This window comes from Gossypium hirsutum, chromosome D13, assembly GCF_007990345.1.
Source record: "Gossypium hirsutum isolate 1008001.06 chromosome D13, Gossypium_hirsutum_v2.1, whole genome shotgun sequence".
Classification (NCBI taxonomy): domain Eukaryota; kingdom Viridiplantae; phylum Streptophyta; class Magnoliopsida; order Malvales; family Malvaceae; genus Gossypium; species Gossypium hirsutum.
Window position 1 is genome coordinate 32669725 of NC_053449.1, and position 22904 is coordinate 32692628.

The 22904-nt window shown below is 32.8% G+C and overlaps 1 protein-coding gene across 8 annotated transcripts; it reads left to right on the top strand.

The window, feature by feature from the left end:
• Nucleotides 1–13673: 13673 nt before the first annotated feature.
• Nucleotides 13674–21706, top strand: LOC107919988 (uncharacterized). Of its 8 annotated transcripts, none has more exons than XR_005922818.1 (5): nucleotides 13792–14061; nucleotides 14302–14689; nucleotides 14772–15131; nucleotides 18479–18629; nucleotides 21596–21706. XR_005922818.1 is itself a non-coding variant. In XM_041108837.1 (4 exons), the coding sequence occupies exons 1-3, from the start codon at nucleotides 13767–13769 to the stop codon at nucleotides 14850–14852; spliced, it is 483 nt and encodes a 160-aa protein (XP_040964771.1). In that variant the 5' UTR covers nucleotides 13752–13766; the 3' UTR covers nucleotides 14853–15131; nucleotides 21596–21706. The 8 variants fall into 8 exon arrangements, 3 of the variants coding, with proteins under 3 accessions (XP_040964771.1, XP_040964770.1, XP_040964772.1); XR_005922819.1 differs by having other exon boundaries at nucleotides 13795–14061; nucleotides 14583–14689; XR_001690507.2 differs by having other exon boundaries at nucleotides 13674–14689.
• The last annotated feature ends 1198 nt before the right edge of the window (nucleotides 21707–22904 follow it).

Below are 22904 nucleotides of genomic sequence, written 5' to 3' on the forward strand. Positions count from 1 at the left end.
CAAAAAGGTTTGTCCTAGAGAATTCCATGAAGGGGACTTGGTGTTGAAAAAGATTCTTCCTCTACAAAAGGATTTTAGAAGGAAGTTGATGCCAAATTGTGAAGGACCTTATGTTGTAAAAAAGGCTTTTTCTAGAGGAGCTTTGATTTTGAGTGAGATAGATGGTAAAAACTTGCCAAATCCTATAAACTCAGATTCAGTCAAGAAATACTTCACCTGAAGAAAGAAAATGGATTAAAGTGGAAACCCACAAAGGGCGCTTTGAATCATAAAAAAATAGAGAGGCCAAGTTGAAAACCCGCAAATAGGGGATTTGAGTTGAAAACTCAAAAAAGGTGGCTCAAATTTTGATCAGAATGGGACATCTCAAAAAAATCAGACATGCGGTAATCTTGCTATACTTTAATCAACAGGAAAGGGTAGGCGACGTCTTGGGGCATCGACAGAGTACTGTAAATCTTCAGAAAGTTTGTACAGAGAAGTTCAGGCTGCGATATCTGGGGCACCTAATTTTCATATTATTTATATTTGTTGTTCTTGAAATACTTCATTCTTTTCCAAGATACATGTTCCCAATAAATTCTTTTTTTTTTGCTATCCTTGATAATTTATTCCTTTCGAGCTGTGTTCTCAAATCAACCCTATTTTTATCCATTGTTATGATCTTTTGCAAGCATGTTGTATTAGAATAATGATTAACGGATTAATAATACTTTCACAAAGAAAGTTTTACATATTACTCTAGAAGTTTCTAAATAATACAGGAGCCTGAAATAAGACTATTGTTTAGAACGCATCAAGTTTAATGGTTGAAATATCTAAGAAGGAAAAGTCTAAATTAAGACTATCCCTTCGAAATTTGTTTTCAAAACATTGATTGAATAAAATGACAATATGTCGTGTTGGTGACAAAGCTTCAATGAACAAACAAGTAATGATCAACGAGTGATAAGAAGAGGTTTTCTTGGAGAAGAAAATTCTACAATTGAGTATAAACATTTGGTATGACACCCTGGGAATGGTGTAAGAGACCAAAGAGATCCAGATCCTATATCCTTGAATTGCAGTAGGGGAGGAATGAGAAAGAGCCAAATTTTATACTCCTAAATTACAGTGGGAGGAGGATGGTTCAAATTTTATGTCCCAAAGTTACAGTAGATTGAACCTTGAAGATTACAGTGGGTTGAACCTTACAGTGGGGGTAATCCAGTTAAGTAAGATATGAGTGTTACCAGCTGAATAAGATAGCATCTTAACGCGTTGGTAATAAAGACTTATTGAATTATGAGCAATGACAACTTAAACATTAAGAGATCATTTTTCATGACATTTTGGATTCACGCATGCACATTTAGTCAGGAGATTTTTTATTCATTCCGATTATAATATCCTAATCACTAGGCATAAATAGGCCATGAAAGGGATTCTACAGGTCATGATCCCTAGAGAACAGATTGGTGAAACTACAAATCTTATACCACTGAAGTTGTAGTGGAATAGATTGAAGAAGATGGCAAATCTTATTTCCCTGAAGTTGTAGTGGAGCAAATTAAAGCCAAAAATCCTATCTCCCTGAGGTTGCAGTGGAGCGGATTAAAGTTATAAGTCTTATCTCCCTGAAGTTGCAATGGAGCAGACTAAAGATAGCGAATCTTATTTCCCTAAAGTTGTAGTGGAACAAATTAAAGCTATAAATCACAGATCTTATCTCTTTAAAGTTGTAGTAGAGCAAATCATGGCAAATCTTATCTCCCTGAAGTTGCAGTGGAGCAGATTAAAGCCAATAATCCTATCTCCCTGAAGTTGCAGTGGAGCGAATTAAAGTTACAAGTCTTCTCTCCTTGGCATTACAGCAGAATAGATTAAAGCTAAAGGTCGCGAATCTAGTTTCCCTGGCATTCCAGCGAAACAGATTAAAGTTGAAGGCAACGAATCTTATCTCCCTGGCCTTAACGTTGAAGAAAGCAAGTCTTAGCCCCTTGAAGTTGCAGTGGGGCAAACTGAAGATGGCGAATCTTATCTCTTAAAGTTATAATGGAGCAGATTAAAGCCAATAATCCTATCTCTCTAAAGTTGCAGTGGAGTGGATTAAAGTTACAAGTCTTATCTCCCTGAAGTTGCAGTGGAGCAGATTAAAATGATGGATCTTATTTCTCTGAAATTACAGTAAAGTAGATCGCATCAGGTCTTATCTCCTTGAAGTTGCAGTGGAGCAGATTGAAGAAACCAATCCTATCTCCCTAAAGTTGCAATGGAGCAAATTAAAATGATGGATCTTATCTCTTTGAAGTTGCAGTAGAGTAGATCGCATCAGACCTTATTTCCTTGAAATTACAGTGAAATAAGTGGAAGCTACAAGTCTTATCTCCCTAAAGTTGTGTGGAGAAGACTGAAGAAAGCAAATGTTCCCTTGAAGAGCTACAAATCCTGTTTCCCTGACGTTACAATGTAGTGGATTGAAGCACCAATACCTCTGAAGATGCAATAGGTTGGAATGAGGTTACTTGAAGAAGAGGAGCACCACGATCCAGCATGACCAGACAAAATTGGTCATTTTTAAAGTCTTTGCTCCGTTCCCGTTACACGATAACGAGCAAAGAGGGGCAGCTGTAATATCCAATTTTTGCCCATGCCTGATAAATCTAAAAAAAACAAAATATTAATATTAAAAGTCCAAAGTCCAGATTACAAAATAAAAAAAAATTTAAAGCCCAAAATAAATAAACCCATTACACTAGCCCAAACCCTAACCTAAAACCTAAGGGTCCGTTTGTTTGCTAGTAAAATGATTTCCGTAAAATGATTTCTAGAAAATGTTTTACTTTTCTGTAAAATGATTTACTGGAAAATATTTTTTGGTGTTTGGATGAATCTGTGTAAAATATTTTCTACTGTTTGGCAGATTTCCTGAAAATATTTTTCGAAAAAGTCCTTTTTACATATATTAATATATATTAATAAATTTGTATTTTAAATTGTTTTTACATATATTGCAATGATTTATTTATTTATGAATAAATCAAATTAAATATATAATAATACTCAATTATTAAGCTAGAATATTAACCGTCATAAATTGAAAACAACCAAAGCCAAATAAATTATTTACAATTGTGTTATAAAAAAATAAAAAATAAGGATTGAATAATTATAAATTAGCTTCCAGACCACAATTAATACTAGAAATTAATAATATTATCCAAATGCATAATTAGTAGTACACCACATAATAACAACATTGTCCAAGTGCATAACTAATATTACACCACATTAAAAAAGTATCAATATCTTCAACCTTGACAAGTTACATTGGCTCAATGTTGAATAAGATCAAGAAGGCAAATCTGTTGACAAGTTGCAGTACTGCCTCAATATCTCAGTTCATGCACAAACATAAATCAAGCATTCATTGGAAGAAATTGAAGCATTTGAAAAGCTTACTTGCTTCACCTTTTTCTATTATAGGTAAAACTCCAAACATAATGGCATTTCCAAAGATCTACCATCAATTCTCTATTGACACTCTGTTTTGGTTAACATATGTTACGTTGTATTAAACTTGCAAGTAAAAAGCACAACAAATACCAAGGACATAAGTAAGCAAATGCAGTGAGTATTAAGACCAATGCTGGAAACTAAACAATGAAGTTGAATGAAGTCCACCACTGATCTTATGAATTAAGATCAGCCAATAACAAGTCAACTGCCTAAAAGAATTTAATTTTATGGATGAAACAACAATAATGGATCACAATCAACCATATATGACACTGAATGGTCCTATACAGATTATGACACAAGTTGATAGTCTAATAGTTGCCTCCCTTTTGATCACTTTTCACCACTCAACATATCCCATGAAATAAAAGTAGAACAAAAAAGCAAAGTCATGATTTGGATTCTAATAGAGTTCAAAAAATTATAGATATCATATGCTGTCGAGAATTTAAACGTGTTGAATTCAAATTGGTGTCAAAGCAAGAATGGTGATACATTTTTAGTTCAACTAGTGCAGCAAAAGCATTAAAGGTGCCTTAAGTGCATTAATGCAAATCCTATAAGTTTCTAACTTGCAGAATTACTAGTTCTGCTTGACATGGTAAATAATCACAATAAATACAACCAATACAAGTGCTATGAATTTGAAACATGCAGAGAGCTTTAAGCACCAACCTGTTTGAAGAAATGGACGTGCCTCTTACTCGCAGCAAAACTCCGGGAAGTCGCTGGTTCGAACTTAAACGTGGCCTACTTGAACTACTTACAAAAACTGGTTGCTGTATGACAGCCAAATTCATTATAGCATTTCTCTGAAAGACACTCAAAATATTCATTACTGAAGAAGAGGTACTAGCAACACTAGCTCAATGCACTTAACTGTTAAGTAATTTGCCCAAAGTAAAAGCAAATCACAAAGTAATGCAATATCAAGCAATCTTATCTATCTACATATTATATGTTATTGGATGAAATTTGCAGCAATTTAGCTTAGGGCTCAGAACTCAGATAAAAATTATTGAGAAAATTTTACATTACCTAACTACTTTTGTTCATAAATGAATACAAAACCCAAACCACATGAATGTCGATCAAAACAATTTTAATTCAAGAAAATTTTTGATTGGTTTGTTTCTCAAGCAGAAAGTCTATATATGAGCTGCTAACAATTTTTAATATTCAAGAAATAAATGATCAAAACAATTTTAATTCAAGAAAATTAAAAGGGAAAGCTTTCTTTAGTGAAGAAGTGGGGGTCGAGTAGTGTTGGGAAGAAGAGGATGAGTTTTCATCCTTTTTCTGATTTTTGGAAAATACCAAAATATCAATAACCCCATTTCATTAACCCATTTTAAGCTGTAAACTCATAAAATTCCTTCATGCATGGTTTAACAAACGGACCCTAACCCCATTTCATTGATCCATTAGCAATTTAGAAATTTAGAAAATTGATTATCATATCAAACTGAATAGAAAGCGAAATTTAGAAATAATTGAGCCAAAAAAAACTTGAAGCATATAGGTGACTCACCGGAACTGATCTATGGAGCAGAAAGATGAAGAAGGAAGACGAAGCTGAGAGATAGAGATAGCGAGGCAGAGATGAGGAGGAGAGACGGAGGCTTTGAGGAAGGGAGAACCACTGCTTAGAAGAGAAAGGAAAATGTCTTACGACTTAGAAATCGGTAAGACATTTTCCGAAAATTGGCTTTGATTTTACCCGTGTTTTGGAGTTCATTTTCCAAATGAAAAATGTTTTCCGCCAAACAAACACTGGAAAAATTGGAAATGATTTTCCGAAAAATCAATTTCGTCAATCAAACAGACCCTAGATTTAATTTAGCCCACTAGCCTAAATACCCCTAGCCCAATAATCCCAACCTAAACTAAAAACAAAACCAAAACCCTAGCAGCATCTAGCTCATAGCGCCACAGCAGCCAAGCCCTCCCCCGCGTGTGCTGCGACACCGTGCGCGTGCGTTCCCTCTGAGCTTGTACCTGCACAACAAAAATGGCAACAAGCAAGAAAATCAAAAATCAAAGGCAACAAGCAAATAATGCATTTAAAGTTAGATTTTTTTACATTTTTTCTTTTCCCATTATCTGCTATAAAAAGCAGATTTGATATTGTAAAAAAGAACACTGATTCGAAAAGAAAATCAATAAAAAGGAACGAATAACAGTCTTTTAGGTGATTCTCCAATTTCCTTTATTTTTTTTCTTCTAATTTAATTTTTTTATTTTGCGAATTAAAAGAAAAGGAAGAGTTTTACCTCGCGACATCTTCGGATCCACGCGAAGAGGAGCCAAAAAGCCCTTTATGGTGAGGCTCCGACCACCATGCACGGTGGAATCGAGGTGGAAGCGCAGTTCAAAAAGCAAGGGCCGAAACCCTAGGCTGGAGGGGAAGAGAAAATGAGAGAACAGAGAGTTCTCTGTTTTTTTTTAAATCAGTTTGAAATGTTTTTTTTTCCTTTTTTTGTTATTTATATGGGCTGAGATACGGCGCCATTTTGGACTTAAGCATCGATGTCCAAAACGACGCCGTTTTAGGTGTAACCAGCGCGACCCGACTCAATTCGAAAGAGATCCGCGTGTTTTTTAGGCCCAAATGGGAAATTTATGGATTCTGTCCTCTCGCTTCCATAGCAGATTCAACTCGGTCCCTTTTTTTTTAATTTTGGCCCTGCAGTTGATTTTTGTTTTATTTTAGCCCAAGTTGCAGCGCTGCGTTTTGGAGGGGTAGGAAATATTTCCCATTTAGTCCCCCATGTTATTTGCGCGCCGCATTTTGGTCCTCGGTTTTATTTTATTTACATATTTCCCTTCTAATTTGATTTTAAATCCAATTTAATCCTTATTAGTTTAGTTTAATGTTTTTTTAGTTTATTATTCCATCATTTTTTTTAAATATAGTTAACTTTAAATTTAATGGTTGAGCTTAATATTTTTTATCATATATTATTATTTTAAGTTTTACATGTATTATTATATATATTATCATCTATTTTGAGTCTTTCATTCCATATGTATTATTTATTTAGATTAATACATACATATATATTATGTTGTATATTATTTATTTTGATTTTCTTCACATGCAATACTTACTTTAAAATTCATTTATATATTAATAATTCACATAGTATTTATTTCTAACCCTTTTTTTTATCTATTTCAATATATATTTTTTATTTATTTTAAAAATTGTTACATTTTATTTGTATTAATTTGCTTGGGATTTTTTTAGAATTGGCTTTTATTCATTAGCCTTTGAATGTTGATTTTAGTATTTGCATAATGTATGATTGAGATTATTGTTGCTATACTTGTTTGTATTTAGCAATTGATTATTTGTTATTCATTAGTGTATGTTTATTTACAAATTATACTTTTGCATTGTGCGTTATCATTCAATCGCATTATTCGTTTAAAAGGTTGCATTTGATTAAAATATTAAAATGGTTTTTCATAAATTTCCAAGATATTTGGTATCCAAGATTCTCGAAAAGATTGTTCCCTAACTTACTGGGTTTCAATTTTCCTTGTTGAATTTAGGTAAACGAGTATCCTTTTTTCAAAAGAACGTAAAAATTTCAAAATTAAAGCTTATCTCGAGGATTGAAAACGTTGTGTCCTAACTTATTGGATATGACATCTTATTATCTCGAGATGAGGCTTTCTAATAAAGGCAAATTCATGTTGCTATCGGAACTTCAAAGAATCATACCCTAACTTACGGGGTTTCGATTTCTTTATTGAAGCAGGATGACTAAATTTTTTTAGTTTTCAAAATAATAAATTTCAATAAAGATTTTTCTAAAGGGGAATTGTTTTTTTTCGATATTCGATCTTAAGACATTAATAATCAATTAGGTACCAATCTTGATCGTTACGAGGGTGCTAACCCTTCCTCGTGCGTAAATGACTCCCGAACTCATTGTCTAGCTAAAACCTATAGACCAAAACTGTTTTCAAGGTGATCCGGTCACACCTTAATAAAAGATCGATGGCGACTCCAATTTTTATTTTTAATATGTCGACACTTTTTTTTTGTTTTCAAAAAGAGGTTTCGACACACATGCTTTGAAAATTATCGACACATATTATACATGTAACTCACATACTGAACGTATCAACACATATACCTCATTTCGGGTCTTTTTAAAGCAAAATAGACCCGACGGAGGGTCTAATTATGAATTACAGATTAAATCGGCCCTAACGAAAATTCCAGAAAAATAAATGGGTCACAGACCCAAGCCGTGTGGCCCACACGGGCTACCTATCCTGCCCATGTGATTTCACACGACCAACCACACGGCCGTGTGGCGCGCACGGTCTACCACATGACCAACCACATGGCCGTGTGACGAAGAACAATTTTGAAACAACCTCTGTTCTCGTGTTTTCTTCTTTTGAGTTCTAATCAACGTTTTGAGTTAGAATCACACACCTGAATTAGTTTCGGTATTGATCCAATAACGAGTAGTCCAAACCCTAAAATTAACACCAAAACAAACTTCTTAGCCTCAATTCTCACAAACCCCAACAACATTCGGGCACTTAGCCCGATCGAAGAACCTGCAACAACTGACAGAACTAAGTTGCTAGAGAAGTGTTCATCTCAAAATTCTCATAACAATATTTCCAAACAAACAAACAAAAAATATGATTACAACCACGCACTATCACAAAGAACAAACGACAAATATAACCACGTACTTTTGCAAAGAACTGACAATGTCCAAGGACTCCACTTAACACGTCGAAGCCCCTTTACCTACGCACGAATTAACACAAGACTAAGGAATGGATTGGCAAGGACAGACGATGGCAACCAAATAGCAAAAGAACGATTCCCAATAGAGAAAATAATTGCTCAAGAATAGTTTAATAGAAATAAAAGAAAATAAAGATAATGCCCACATAGGGGTTTTACTCATACAGGGGTTTGAATATGAAACCAAAAGGTAAGCTAAAGCCTTACCACTGAACCAAGAGCTCATCCTTAACATTAGTTGAGCGAAAACAACATATAAGATGTGTCTTCAAAGTCTAAGGTTGAAACAAAAATTAACAAAAATTTAAGGAAAATGATTTGAACACAGTACCTCTCACACATAAACAAAACTTTTAATCACTAAACCAGAACAAATAACTTGACATAATTTTCATAACCTTAATTCAAAATGCAACGTGACCACTCGTGGTTTCACTAATCAAATTTCTTCTAACTTGGTTTTTAGGATGTGACAGGGATAGGCTTCATCTCATCCATTGATGTAAATTTAACTAGACTGTTGGATTTGGGAGAGCTCAACTATAAATAGAGTCTCTCCCTCAGTTGTAAATCACTCAGTGTATTCTATTCTTTACTTGTGAATACTAATTTGAGAGCATTTACTCAAACACCTCTCGTGTATTGTTTTTTTGTGGCTTTTCTCCTCTTTCAAGTTCTTTATCTTTTGAGTTGTTTCTGCTATAATTTCAATGTCTTAGAGGAATTCTGTGAGAATACTCACTTTGTGAGAATTAGGTTGACTTGGGTGCATTTGAAGTGAAGGAATTGCATAAGACCACACGAATTGCGAGACTGAAAGTCTAGTCCCGTGACACTAATACCTTCCTCATATATAACCAAATTCACTAACCCTTATTTGATTTTACAAAATTAAAAAAAAAGGTAATTTTAATATATTTTAAAATTTTATTAAAATAATAATTTTCTTAAGTGATGAATTACATTTAAAAAAAAAGAGTAGTAACTCCATATTCTTAAAAAATTATCCAACAGTCCAGAAAACGCTATGCTAATTTTTTAAATAAAAATATATTAAAAGTTTTAAAAGACATTTCCAATGATGGCATAAAAAATGCATTATTTTTTTTAAAGGAGTACGGGTGTTTATGGATTGAATCAGTTTCATTTCTTTACTCAAGTTTAGGTCCAAGACAACTTGAAAGCGTATTTTATTGTTATTAAAATATATTTTATAATTAAATTAAAAAAAATAGTTTGAGGTGCAAGTATATACTAATATAAAAATATATTCTATTTTAGGCTTCTTTAGAAACCGAGGTCTAAGCTATACCAATCCGAATTGATTAGTCAACAATTAACTTCCCCGGCTCACGAGATTTTTGCCTCATGCATCTTCAACAGCCTCTTTTATCTTCCTCCTATATATAACCATCTTGGAAGCTGGAGTTCAATTGCCAATTTCTGAAATTTTATTACTTGTAACGAGTTGTATGTGAGAATTGGAGGGAATTAAATCAATTTTATTCCATTAACTTTTCTTTTCTTACATATTTGATTTAATTTCCTCCAATATCTTACCTCCAATTCTTACTAAATTTTAGTATTTTGAACTCATATTCTTTAATTTAATTTTCTCCAATATTTTCTCTATAATATTATTCATATATTCGGAAAATTTATCCAGTTTAATTTACTGTAATATCACTAACTTTTAAAAAATTATAAATATTTTTATTAAATAATTATTGTCAGGATTTATATCTATTTTCTTTTCTACTTCGAAATTCCTCAAATCATTAATATATATTTTTTGAAAACTAATAATTTATGTAAAAAGAAGCAGGTATATATATAATTGTGTAAAATTTCTTATTCCATCCATATCATAACCAAATCCTCAAAATCGTTTTGCAGTTAAAGGATCTTAAAAGAAATCAAATGTCCATAATTTCTCCAAGATCTTAAAAGAAATCGATGTACTTAACTTCTCCTGCTTATTACTTGTTTGATTTAAATCAAACTTAAATTTTAAAAAGTTCTTTCGAAATTTAAAGTGTTTAAAACAAATATTAAATTTAAAAAAATGATATTGTACAAAAACTTTAAGCTCAAGATCAAACATTTAAGATTCGAACTCGACCTAGCCTAACATTTTATCTAGATTTTTAAAATATTGTATTATGTTATTTTTATACATTATGTGATTTCTAACATATAAAAATTAAATCTATAATATAATGTAAACATATTAAAAAATGTTAAGTTTCCTAAATATATATTTTCAATGAATGAAAAATATATATAAAAATAAAATATTTTTTCAAAAATAAAATAAAATAATATAGGTAGATCTAAATGAGCTTGAGTTAACCATCTACAAATATGACCGGACTTGAATAAAATTTTACACCCATATTTAAGATTGGACCAAGCTTGAGCAAGTATTATGCTTAAGCTCAACTACACCCATAAACACCTATAATTCAAATAATAAATGATTAATTCTAGACCCGGCCTTGGGGGTCGTCTAGAGGTGCGACCCTCCAGGGCTCAAGGCTAAAAAGGGTTCAAAATATTGTTTTTCAATTTTTAAGGGGTCCAAAAACAAATTTCTTTTAACTTTTAAAAGTAAAAAAAAATTACCAACTTTTAAGGGACCTAAAATTTTTTTTCTCCAACTTTTAAGGAATCTAAAACCGCATTTTATTGTTTTGCCTAGAACCCAAAAATGTCAAAAACAGGTCTGATTAATTCTTATTATATAATATATATTACTTTTAACGAAATAAAATAAATAAATTTGATAAGCTCAAAATTTTAAATATTGATTTAATGTAATAAATATGAATAAAAATGATAAATATAATATTGATTTCAAATCTTAATTTAAGATGTTTGATCCCAAACTTGATTTAAACATTGTATCAATTGTGTATATATATATATAATTCAGGCATACATATTCTTTTTTTTTAACCGGACAAAATACATAATTGCATTAGCAGGTAAAATACGATCATAAATTCCAAATTATTTCTAAGGTTTAAATATATAAAGAGTATTTACTCTTTTAAAATTTAAATTTTAGTTTTTATATTTTAATTTTAGGGCATTAAATTTTTATATTTTTTTAATTTAAGAATCATAATCTTAAATTTCTTTTAATTTTACCTTAAAAAATAACTTTTATAATTTTTGTCATTTTAATCTTTACTCTTTAAAAATACATAAAAATTCTAAAAAATAAAAATTATTGTTTTGATAAGTAAAAATTTAAAATCTTTTCGGTTGCTTTCAAAATTTTAAATAATACTTTGTTCAAAAATTTACACTCAATATTCCACCAAAATTAATCGAAATTTTCTCTCTTCAAAGACCCAATTTAATTTTTTTTTATTATATAAAAACGATCTATACACAAGTTTACTTCAAAAGCTCATTCATGGCGACCATCAAAGTAGCTCTTCCACAATCCACCCTCAACGTTCTACTATTTTCAGCCCACCTTGCAAACCTACTTCCAACTGGTACCATCTTCGCATTCCAAGCCATTATACCTCTCCAACAATAAGATGAATGGCTCACAAATAAGTGACTTTATTATGGTATATTTAAACCATTTTCAGCAATTATACTCGCTTGCTTCTTATCTTCTTTCACCGTTAATTTATGGGCAGGGATGACAAGCTTTATAATGGCATTGCCACCATCAATGGGCTTTGGGTCTTCTACCATGAGCTTGATGATGGTCTCAATTTGGAAAACAATTGATAAGAATTTAAATTTTTATTTCTAATATATTTTATTAAAAATAAGAAAAAATTAAAAATAAAGGTCAAATTGATAAAAATTATAAATTTTAAAGTTATTATAACTGCTACTTCATAATTTGGATGGAAGTTAGGTAAAAGATCAATATTTTCAACTAAAAAAAGTATAATGATTCACTATGTCAAAAATAAGTCTAGGGAGTAAATTTGTAAATTTTAAATGAGTATAGAAATTAGCTAAAAGATTGTAAGGATTCACTATTTCAAAATTATGTTATGGGAAAATTTTAATTTTTTAAATAGGAGAGAGACCCTTAACATATTTAAACATTTTTAAATTATATCATCTCTACTATTTTTTCCATATATCTAATCATTCCATTCTTCCAATGATTCCAAACTGATTTAGGTCTAGAACCAAATCCTTTTTCATATTAAATATCTATTTTACGAGGATGATGACCCTGTTTGACAATTGATTGATAATTCATTGTTGATTAAAGTGGTTGGTTTGACCAACTAATTATATTAATTGTTGATTTAAAAGTGTTTGATAAATTTTAGTTAATAACTAAAAGTTGATATGTGTAAAATGACAAATATGAGCATGTCATATTTTATTGTTAAATATTTATTTGTTTATAATACTTTAGTCTTTATTGGGTGAAATTATTGAAATAAAACACTATTATTAAGGAATTAAAAAATCCATTATGAAAATTAATTAGTAACTATTTTTGAAATTTTAAATAAACAAATTTCTTAAGTTCCTTATGTGCAAATATTAACCTTGTAGAAATTGATAAATATTAATAGTGTATTAATATAATTGTAAACTACATATTTAGTGATAATTATGTCACACTCTGAATAAATTTATCAAGTAGCATATTTCAATTAATATAAAGTTGCATAAGAAATCATTTTACACAAGTAAATTAAAAATAAATTAAGAGTACATAAATATTCAAGAAATAGATATATATCTCATTCCACATATCTTATTAGATTTGAGAGCATGTGACAAATGAAGTAATTTTTAAGCATGGTCAGATATATCATTTCACATATCTTATTCCCAATTCAATTAAAGGGTTCTACTATCCAATCTTCCATTTGTGCCCAAATCAACTAAAAGCGAATGCCCAAATAAACTAAAAACGACCTAAAACTCTGTTTACTAAATACCCAATAACTTTCAATTCTTATAAATGAAGATCGTTTGAATTATCAAAAAAAAAAAGAGCTTAAATTCGATGATGATGATGAATTTAATCAGAAGATGAGATTTCACTTTCACCGTAAAGAATCAATATGAGGCACCAAATGTAATAACATTTTTTAAAATACACTAGATGAATTTAAAAAAAAAAGATGAATTCGTGACCAATCTTTAATTATCTATTTTACAAGAATGATAATTTCCAGTTCTTCTAAATGAAATTGTTAGTATTATCACCAAAATCGCTTAGATTCGATGATGATGAATTCAATCAGAACAATACGAGGCGTAAAGTTTTTTTTATGTTGGCCATCTTTTTTATTAAAAAAAAGATGTTTAAAAAGAAATTAGTTCGCGTCATCCCAATGACTTCAAAGATATATATATATATTTGAAAAAACTCAGATTGGGCTAAAATAAAACTTAAAAGTTTACATAAGAGTTCAAAAGGAATGAAAAACCAACCCAGTACACAGCCTAGGCCCATCGATAAGAAAAAACAAATGCATTAATGAAAAAGAAACCTAATCACCTAGGAAATGAAAAAAAGGAAACAACTCTGCAATGCATTAATATTGCCGTTTCCTCTGCCCAATCAGACTCAATAGTCATAACTCGTCTTGTCCCTTCAATCTCAAATCACCTTCAAGACGTTTTGAAAAACCAAAAGCTTAGTATAGTTTCTCTGAAATCTGCTTTATTCCGGAACCATCTCTCCATTTCTTCCTTATTTGGCTTCAGTCTGGTTCTCTCACCCTGTCGATTTCTGCTTGAATTTCTGCAACTCCAGGGGCTCTTCCGACCAGGTAAACTCCTCTACTACTCTTCATCGCTTCAGATGCAAGATTATGCGCAAGGCCATTTGTAGATCTTGGGGTATGCTCAAACTTACATTCCTTAAAGTATACCGAAAGCTGATGGATATCATGAATAAACGCACTGACCAGTGATTTATCTGGGTTTTTTGTTTTACACTTCTTTATTATTGATAACGAATCACCTTCAATAATAACTCTGTCCCATTTCATATGTACGCCGATCTGGAGAGCTTTCCTACATGTGATTGCTTCCGCTCCAAAAGCTGATGGAACCCATTGATAAACCTCTGAACAAGATAAGAGAACTGAACCCTCTTCATTTCTGGCCACAACTCCGATAGCCGCTTTATTTTGTCCTCTTACAAAAGCTGCATCAAAATTGATTTTGATAAAACTGTCCGTTGGTTTTACCCATTTTTTTCCAGTTGTGGAGGACTGTCGGCTAGTTTTAGCAACTGAGTCTAACTCTGAAATGTAACTGCTAACAAATCTCCCTATTTCTTTTGCAGATTTACCTCCTTTGTTATGTAACCTGTTGTTCCTATCACCCCAAATGGCCCAGACTGCAACACAGAAAATCCGACGGTGGGATGCTGAGCACTGTGAAAAAACCCAGGTTAGCCACTGTTTAAACCCCATCTGGTTATCCTGCACGTAGCTAAGGAAAGATAACTCTCTCCACACTGATATTGTAACAGGGCACTCTCAAAAAAGATGTTCCATGGATTCAGATCCAGATCCGCACCGAGGGCACATTGCAGTACTCGTTAGCCTTCTAAATAGTAGATTGGCACGAGTAGCAAGGAAATTCCACGAGATCTTCCAAACTGTAATTTTAATTTTTGAGGGTAAATCAAGAAGCCAAAGTTTTCTGTAGAAATCCTTAGTCAAGTTGTAAAGCATAAGCTCTAGGATCATATGCAGTATTTTGTAATAGTTTATAGGAGCTACGTACTGTGAACTCCCCCGACGCTTCAGCACTCCAAACTTGAAAGTCTTCGTGTGGTCTCTCAGCCAACGGGATGCTGAGAATCATATCTGCTACATCCATCGGGAAGGTATACTCTACCAACTCCTTTTTCCATGTTCTATTGCTTGAATCAATTAATTCCGCAACCTTACTATCATTCAAATTCGAATTTAAAACTGGTAGTCTAACATGCGATAAACCTGGAATCCAGTTATCACGACTGATCGAAATATTTGTGCCTGTACCCACCAGTCAGCATAATCCTTCAGCTAAAACACCCTTAGTAGCCCAAATACTCTTCCATGTATATGAAACGTTGTTTTCCCAAATTGGAATTTAAGAAATCAACTTTTGGAAAATACTTCGCTTTTAATACTTTTCCTACTAAAGGATTTGGATTGTTCAAGATACGCCACCCCTGTTTAGCTAAAAGGGAAATGTTAAATTGAGCCATATTTCTGAAACCCAATCCACCCTCGTCTTTAGGACGACATAAATACTTACATTGACACTAATGAATTCCTCTTCTTTTATGCGCTTTTTGCCACCAGAACTTAGCAAATATGTTTTCAGAATCTCCACAAAGAGTCTGGTTGTAAGAAATACGGCATAGCATAGGTAGGGATGGCCTGTAAAACTGACTTAATAAAGGTTTCTTTACCACCTCGGGATAACCATCTCGTGCTCCACCCCTCAATCTTAGTCAAAATCTTCTCTTTTAACTCTTGAAAGGATTCCTTCTTCCTTCGACCAACCATGTTCGGAAGCCCCAAGTAACGCTCTAAATTTGTTGAAATCCGCACTCCCAGCTTTGTCGATGCTTTTTCGTTCTTCCCCTCAGATGTATTCATACTAAAGAAAATGGAAGACTTACTGAAATTGACACATTGCCCAGAGCATTCACCATATTCCTTCAAAATATCCTTTAAAATACTAGCACCCTTATCTGAAGCTTCCCCGAACAAAATACAATCATCTGCAAAAGCAAATGTGTAATTTCTGGTCCACTTCTGCTCGCTTTTGCACCTTTTAGCATTCCCGCCTTTGAAGCCAATCTCATCAAGGATGATAACCCTTCACTACAAATCAAAAAAAGAAAAGGGCTCAAAGGATCCCCTTGGCGTAATCCTCTAGTTGGTAAAAAAATTCTACCACTGGTTCTATTGATGTTAACTGCATAAGTTGTCGTGGAAACACACTTCATAATCAGCCCAACCCACTGTGCTGCAAAACCCATTCGTAACGTTACATCCTTCAAAAATTCCCAGTCAACCCTATCATAAGTTTTGCTCATATCAATTTTCACTGCCATATATCCTTTTCTTCCTGCACGTTTTTTTCTGGAAAGTGTGCAAGATTTCATAAGGTAGAAGCACATTGTCAGCTATTAGCCTCCCCGGAGCAAATGCACTCTGGGCTTCATCAACACATCTTCCAATGACTACTTAAAGTCGATTAGCAATTGTTTTTGCAACCATTTTATAGATTACTGAACATAAACTACGGGTCTGAAATTAACAATGCTAGTGGGATTTGAGAATTTTGGAATCAGAACAATATCTGTATGATTAAAATAACCAAAACTGGCACTATTATTTAAGATATCCAAACAAAAGTTTGTTGTTTCCTTACCCATAATATGCTAGAATTTCAGAAAGAAAATAGCTGGAAAACCATCATGTCCTGGGGCTTTTGTTGGTCGCATTCCTTTTAATGCCGTATATAATTCGTCTGCTGTAAACACTGCCAAAAGCTCTCTATTAGTATCATTGGAAATACTTTCCTTTGTACCTGATAACAAATGAGAACAATCCTCCCCTCCTTTTGTCGTAGAAAGCTCTTGAAAAAATGAAGACGCTACATCATAAATCTCACTCTCCTCAATAGCTGCTCCTCCTTTAGCTTTCTCCAACTTGGAAATTATATTTATACGTCTACGGTATGTAGCAAATCTATGAAAAAAGGTTGAATTCTTATCCGCATTTAAGCCAGTTCGCCCTTGCCCTTTGTTCCCAATAAATTTTATTCAATTTCCAAATTCAGGTGAATCTTGGTGTCAATGATTTCTGCCAACGTATTATCATTCCTATCCTCTCCCAGTAATTTATCATGCTGCTCTAATAATTTCTTTTTTAGTCCTCGGTAAAAGTACCTGAACCTGATTCCCAAGAATCTTAGATAGTTTTTTTGCGTGTTTCTTCCATCAACAACCACACCTCAAACTTAAACTTTGAATTACCCTTATGATTTCTATCACCATCCGTACTAATTAGAAGTGGACAATGATCATTGCGTAAGAGATGATTAACCCTACCCGCTGAAAAAAGGAGCCTCCATTTTTCGTTTATCACCCCTCTATCAAGTCTTTCTCTAATATTTGTCTCAGGTAAATTTTCCCTTTCCCATGTAAACCATAATCCTGAATACCCCATATCTTCTAAATGACAATGTTCTAGGGCCTCTCGGAAGGCATGCATTTTGCTCTCGTCTCTTGGGTCGCCCCCACATTTTTCATAGGAGTACAAGATCTCATTAAAATCACCACTAACCAGCCATGGATAACTCTTATTAATCCCCAAAGTCATGAATAAATCCCATAAAGCGTTCTTATGCTGAACATATGGAGAACCATAAAACCCTGTAAATCTCCGCTCTTCTTTATCCTGCTCCTCTTTAATTAAAACATCAATGCTGTTTTTGGAAAAACTTCGTAAACTAATTATTAAATCTCCTCTCCAAGCTAAACATAAACCTCTTTTGGAACCTTCAGCCTCAACATCTATTCCATGCATATACCCGCAACTCCGTCTAACCTTTTCCATCTGTTTATCAACTTTAGTCTCCATGAAGAAGACCAATTGGGGATTATGCTGCTTTATGAAAAATTGGAGCCTTCTACCAGATCGTGGACTCCCCAATCCATGAACATTCCAACTTACAATTTTCATTACGTCTGGTCGGCTTGCCTCATGGCAGCCGCTGATATCATTAGACCTTGCACCTCTCTTTGCTCAACATTGTCTGTCATCATCATTGAATGACCAGTATCAGAATCCACTTGAGTACTTCGTTTCAATCTCTTCATTCCATCTCTGAAAGCATTTTCTTTGTCATGGTTTGTCAAATCAGCATCTAACGACTTTCTCTTCCTCATATTACTTTCTGCCCTTGTTTTTAATTTGCCAGTTTGTACTCTACTCACTGTCTTTTGCCCTTCCCTTAACCCATCCTTTGAACCCCCCAGCTCAATATATCCGTCCTCAGTGTGTTTTATACTAATGGGCATCTTCTTTTTCCCTCCAATATAGGAACTTTGCTCCCCCTTTTGTTTCAACAAACTATTAAACTTCATACTCTCTTTTCCTATTAATCTTGATTCTGCTTTTAATGCTACCGAGTAAGGAAGATTTTCACCAACTTTACTTTGCTTTTCAGGTGGTATCTGAGTGCAACTGCTCAACCCATGCCCCATTCTTCAACATCTCCACAAACTTCAGATCTAAGGACCCCACCAATAGCAGGCAGTAAATCTTTCTTATCAAATTCTAGGGAACACGATTCAATTTTTAACCAAAAAGGGGATGAAGTAAGCTGGATCTTATCTCTCTCCATCTCTTTATTTAATCTGTCAAACAGAATTAAATTTTTCCGAAAAAGCCAAGGCCTCCCCTCTAAAATCGATTCCAGATCTTCTTCCAACTCAAAAATTATTAGAAATTAATTTTGTCCCGCCACCTGTATCTCAAACTTCTTCCTAGTCTTCCATATACTTTTCATATGAGCCCTAAAGCCATCTGGGCTATAAACTTTCCCTGTCCAAACCGTACATATCAGTGTAGGTTTGGAACTTGGTACCACCATCGAGCCTTTGACTGATAATTGAATTAGTTCTTCAGCAAGAAGAGAGATCTTATCCCTTCTCTCTCGGTCTACGCCACCACTTGCTTCCATCCCAAGCCGCAGCAGTCATTGCTATCTCTAGGATTTCTAAGCCAAGCACTCTTGGGAGATCAAAGATATTTTTAATATCTTAAATTATACTTTTTTTTTACAAAATATTGAATCCATAGATGTCTATGATTTAAAAGATATATATAGTATTAATAAAATTTTTAATTAGGTTGATATTATAAGTTAATCGAATTCGTTTAGAAAGTTATTATTATATCTTTTCTAAATGGCTACTATTATTTTTATAATATTTTTATCTTTTTATACTTTTATATAAATTTTAAATAAAAGAATTAAAAAATTGACAAATCTGGAGATTAAATTTGTGTTTAATGGAGTTGTAAACAAATTCTTTATTGGTACACTAATAATAATTCTCAAGTAAAATTCAAAAGTAAAAATTAAATTTTAACATTAAATATTTTCTCTCACCAAATTTGTATATTTATACTACTATTAAAACCCCTGTCAGAGTTGGTGTCACAGGTTGACCAACTTGGTTAGGAAATAACTAATATATCCTTTTATCAAATGAAACTATTGTTATTATTTTATAATTTTTTTTGTCTTTTCATACTTTTATATAGTTTTTATATAAAAGAACTAAAAATTAACATATCTAGGGATTGAACCCATTATTAATGGAGTTATAAACATTATTATAACGTTCCAAATTTTTGGACTTTTTGAATGTGTTTGTTGTCAAATAATTTGATTTGGTATGGTTGTTAAGAACCTTGGGTGTGAGCTTTAGGTCTTGAGTTCAATTTCCTTATTTTGGGTTTTCCATTAAATTTTGGCATTAAGGTAAGTTTGAACTTTAGGGATAAATTATTTTCCTTGTTGGGTTATAACAATGATGAGCTTAATGGTTCAATGGTTGGGTGTTTGACTAATTGGAGGTCTTGTGTTTAAATCCCATTGTATATGATTGTGAAATAATTTTTGTTTGGGCTTGTGATGGATGTTAGAGTTCTACTTAAGTTCTGTTACAATTGGATAGTTGGGATTGGGATCAAATTATTGGATTTTATTTGTTTTATCTTATTTATTTTTAGTTTTGGATTTCTTTAGATTTTTTTTCTTTTGTAATCGTCGAAAACCCACCCCCTTTTTACTTCACGTTATTTTTCTCAACCCCTTTTCTTGTCTCTATTTTTCTTCTTCCAATCTTCTTTGCTTTTTCTTTTAGTACTTTTTTATTTGGGAAGATTGTTTTGTTTTACTGTCTTGTTGCTTATTTCGTATGGCTTGATAGAGCTTTCGGTTTGATTGTAAGGCTATCGTTGGGTAAGTTCATTGTGTTTTTTGTCATGGTTTGCTCATTGTTTATTTTAGTTAGGAATGATTTATATGCTTATTTTCGCATTATATGCTACTAAATGTTTACTTAGTTTTATATCTTGGACGAAAGAGTTGTGAATCAAGACCCTCCGGTGGGGTAATTGCTATCTTCAATCGTTGTAGATGGTGAGTAGGTGAGTGAACTTGATTTTGGGATTATTTGGTATAACAAACAAGTGTTTATGGATGTGGGTTCTGGTTGAATTTTTATTTCATTAGTTGGTTTTAACATTATTATAGGTTTTGGAGCATGTTGATTGTGTAGGTTCTCATATCAACTGTTAGGTGTGTGAAAAATGCCCAAAAGTCCCTTAGAAATTCGATTCAAATCGCAAAACAGAGGTTGTGGCAAAAATGCTTAGTTTTCACATGGCCTCGCACATGGTCGTGTGCGATTTATGCAAATCGTGTCTGGTGGCCGTGTGTAGCACAAGACCATGTAAGATTATGTAGCTCATGTGGGACACACGACCATGTGAACCTTTATAGAACATATGGATGGCCCATGTGGATCATACGGGCTAGGCTTTTGGGCAAATTTTAGGGCATAATTAAGGGTTGTTTAGGGGAAATAACATTTGGGTCCGAGAACGTTGTAAGGGTCAAAAAACTATAAGTTTTGTACTTAAGTTCATGTGAATAACTCTAAAAGCATGGTAAATATGTTAAACTATAATAAAATTAATAGTTTTTATGTGTGTTAAATAAACTATGTATGTAAGCATGTCATGTAACATTTCCTATATGTGAATATGTCGTATGTTTTTTTATTATGATATATGTATAAGACATGTGTATGATATGCATATGTTTGGGGTGGGATATGTATGATGGAGGAAGTGTTTATGGCAGTACATACTTCAAATATGGCGGCTAGACCGCAACACTATATGTATGGCAACTCCGCTACAACCATATAAGTAGCATTCTGCCATATATTAGTGTGATTAGATGGATGGACTATTGTAGTCCAATATGGTGTGATTGGCTAGACAGAGAAGGTGTATAGTGAATAGCAGTAGGTTTTTTTATACATGTTATGGTTTGATATGATATGTCTGATATGATCTACAATATTATGCTACAGTATGATAAGTTATAAAATGTATGAAATCTGATATGATATGAAACATGTGGAATAAATGCATTATGTGATGTTTTGCTATATAATTGATGTATATGAAATGTATGATTTTGGACTATAGGCCAAATCGCACATTGAGCTAATAGCTCACGTTCCTGAATGTTTTGTTTCAGATAATCCTCCGGCTTAGCATTGGACGGCGTCACGGGAGACTCGGGTTTCACATTTTTAATACAATATTTTATGGTTTTATTTTATTTATTTAAATTGGAAATTTCAAACTTTATTATGGTTTGTTAGCTTTTGGAAAAATTATGATTTGTTTAGTTCATTAATACTAAAATGGGTCATTTTTCCAAAGCTCAAATGGTTAATAATCCTACCTAAGGTGACTAAAATGAAATGATAAGTTTTTAAGTAATTGCCATTGCAAACTAAGTTTAAGGTTTTTAATGAAAAGGATTTTGGCGTGCTATGGTTATGGGAAAATTTAACTTGATCTTTCGACCTGATTAAAATGTTTTACAAAATAGCGAGATAGTGGAACTTTCAACTCGCTAGAATTGGTTTTCTTAAAAAATTAGCATTTTTTTTATCTAGCAATATGACCTCCATAATCTGACCGTAATGTCTAGACCGGATATGGGATGTTACGTTTGGTGGTATCAGAGCTAGTTTGCAAAACACAATTGTGTTTTAGGGTCATAATTATTTTTAAGAAAATTCTTTGTTTGAATTGAAATTTGATTGGAAATATTTTTGAACTTTTTAGATAAGTGAAATCGAGACCCAGTGCCGATCCATATAAGTACTTTAAACTTTAGATATGTTTTAGAAACACTTTGTATATGATAACTTTAGTATATGATATGACCTTTTGAGACTGTAGTATAAGAAAATGTGTTTAAAGTTTAAAGTTTAAAGTTTGTATATGATAACGTTATGTTGAAACACGTGAGTGGCATCTAGCAATGCATCTAGCAATGAGTGGCATCTAGCAATGCATCATTGCTACCTAAGTCACAAGAGATCATGGACATAACCTTTTTATGATTAACCTTTTATGCAATAATCCTTAAGTCCTTTATCTCTGGATTGGACACAAGTCATGAAATAGTCACACTTGCATAGTCCATTCCATGTTCCTTGATATCTTAAGCAGACTACGATATACAAATAAGTGTGACATCTCATATCAACTTATTTGAGCATGGCCATGCATTTCTAGTCTCACTTAATCAAGTGGCCTAAGATATTTCTCCCATTATGTAGGAGGGACTTATTCTATATCGACCAACCATATCCCTCTACATCGATTGTGGTATATCCAACATCAGCCTTTATTGAACAACCAGTTACGGTGTACGTTTGACTATATCAAGATATACTACTCACGGTGTTGGGATTATGATGATCTCAAGTCTGAGGATCGTATACATATTAATCACTATGAGTAAGGTCGTGACAATTACATAATAATCC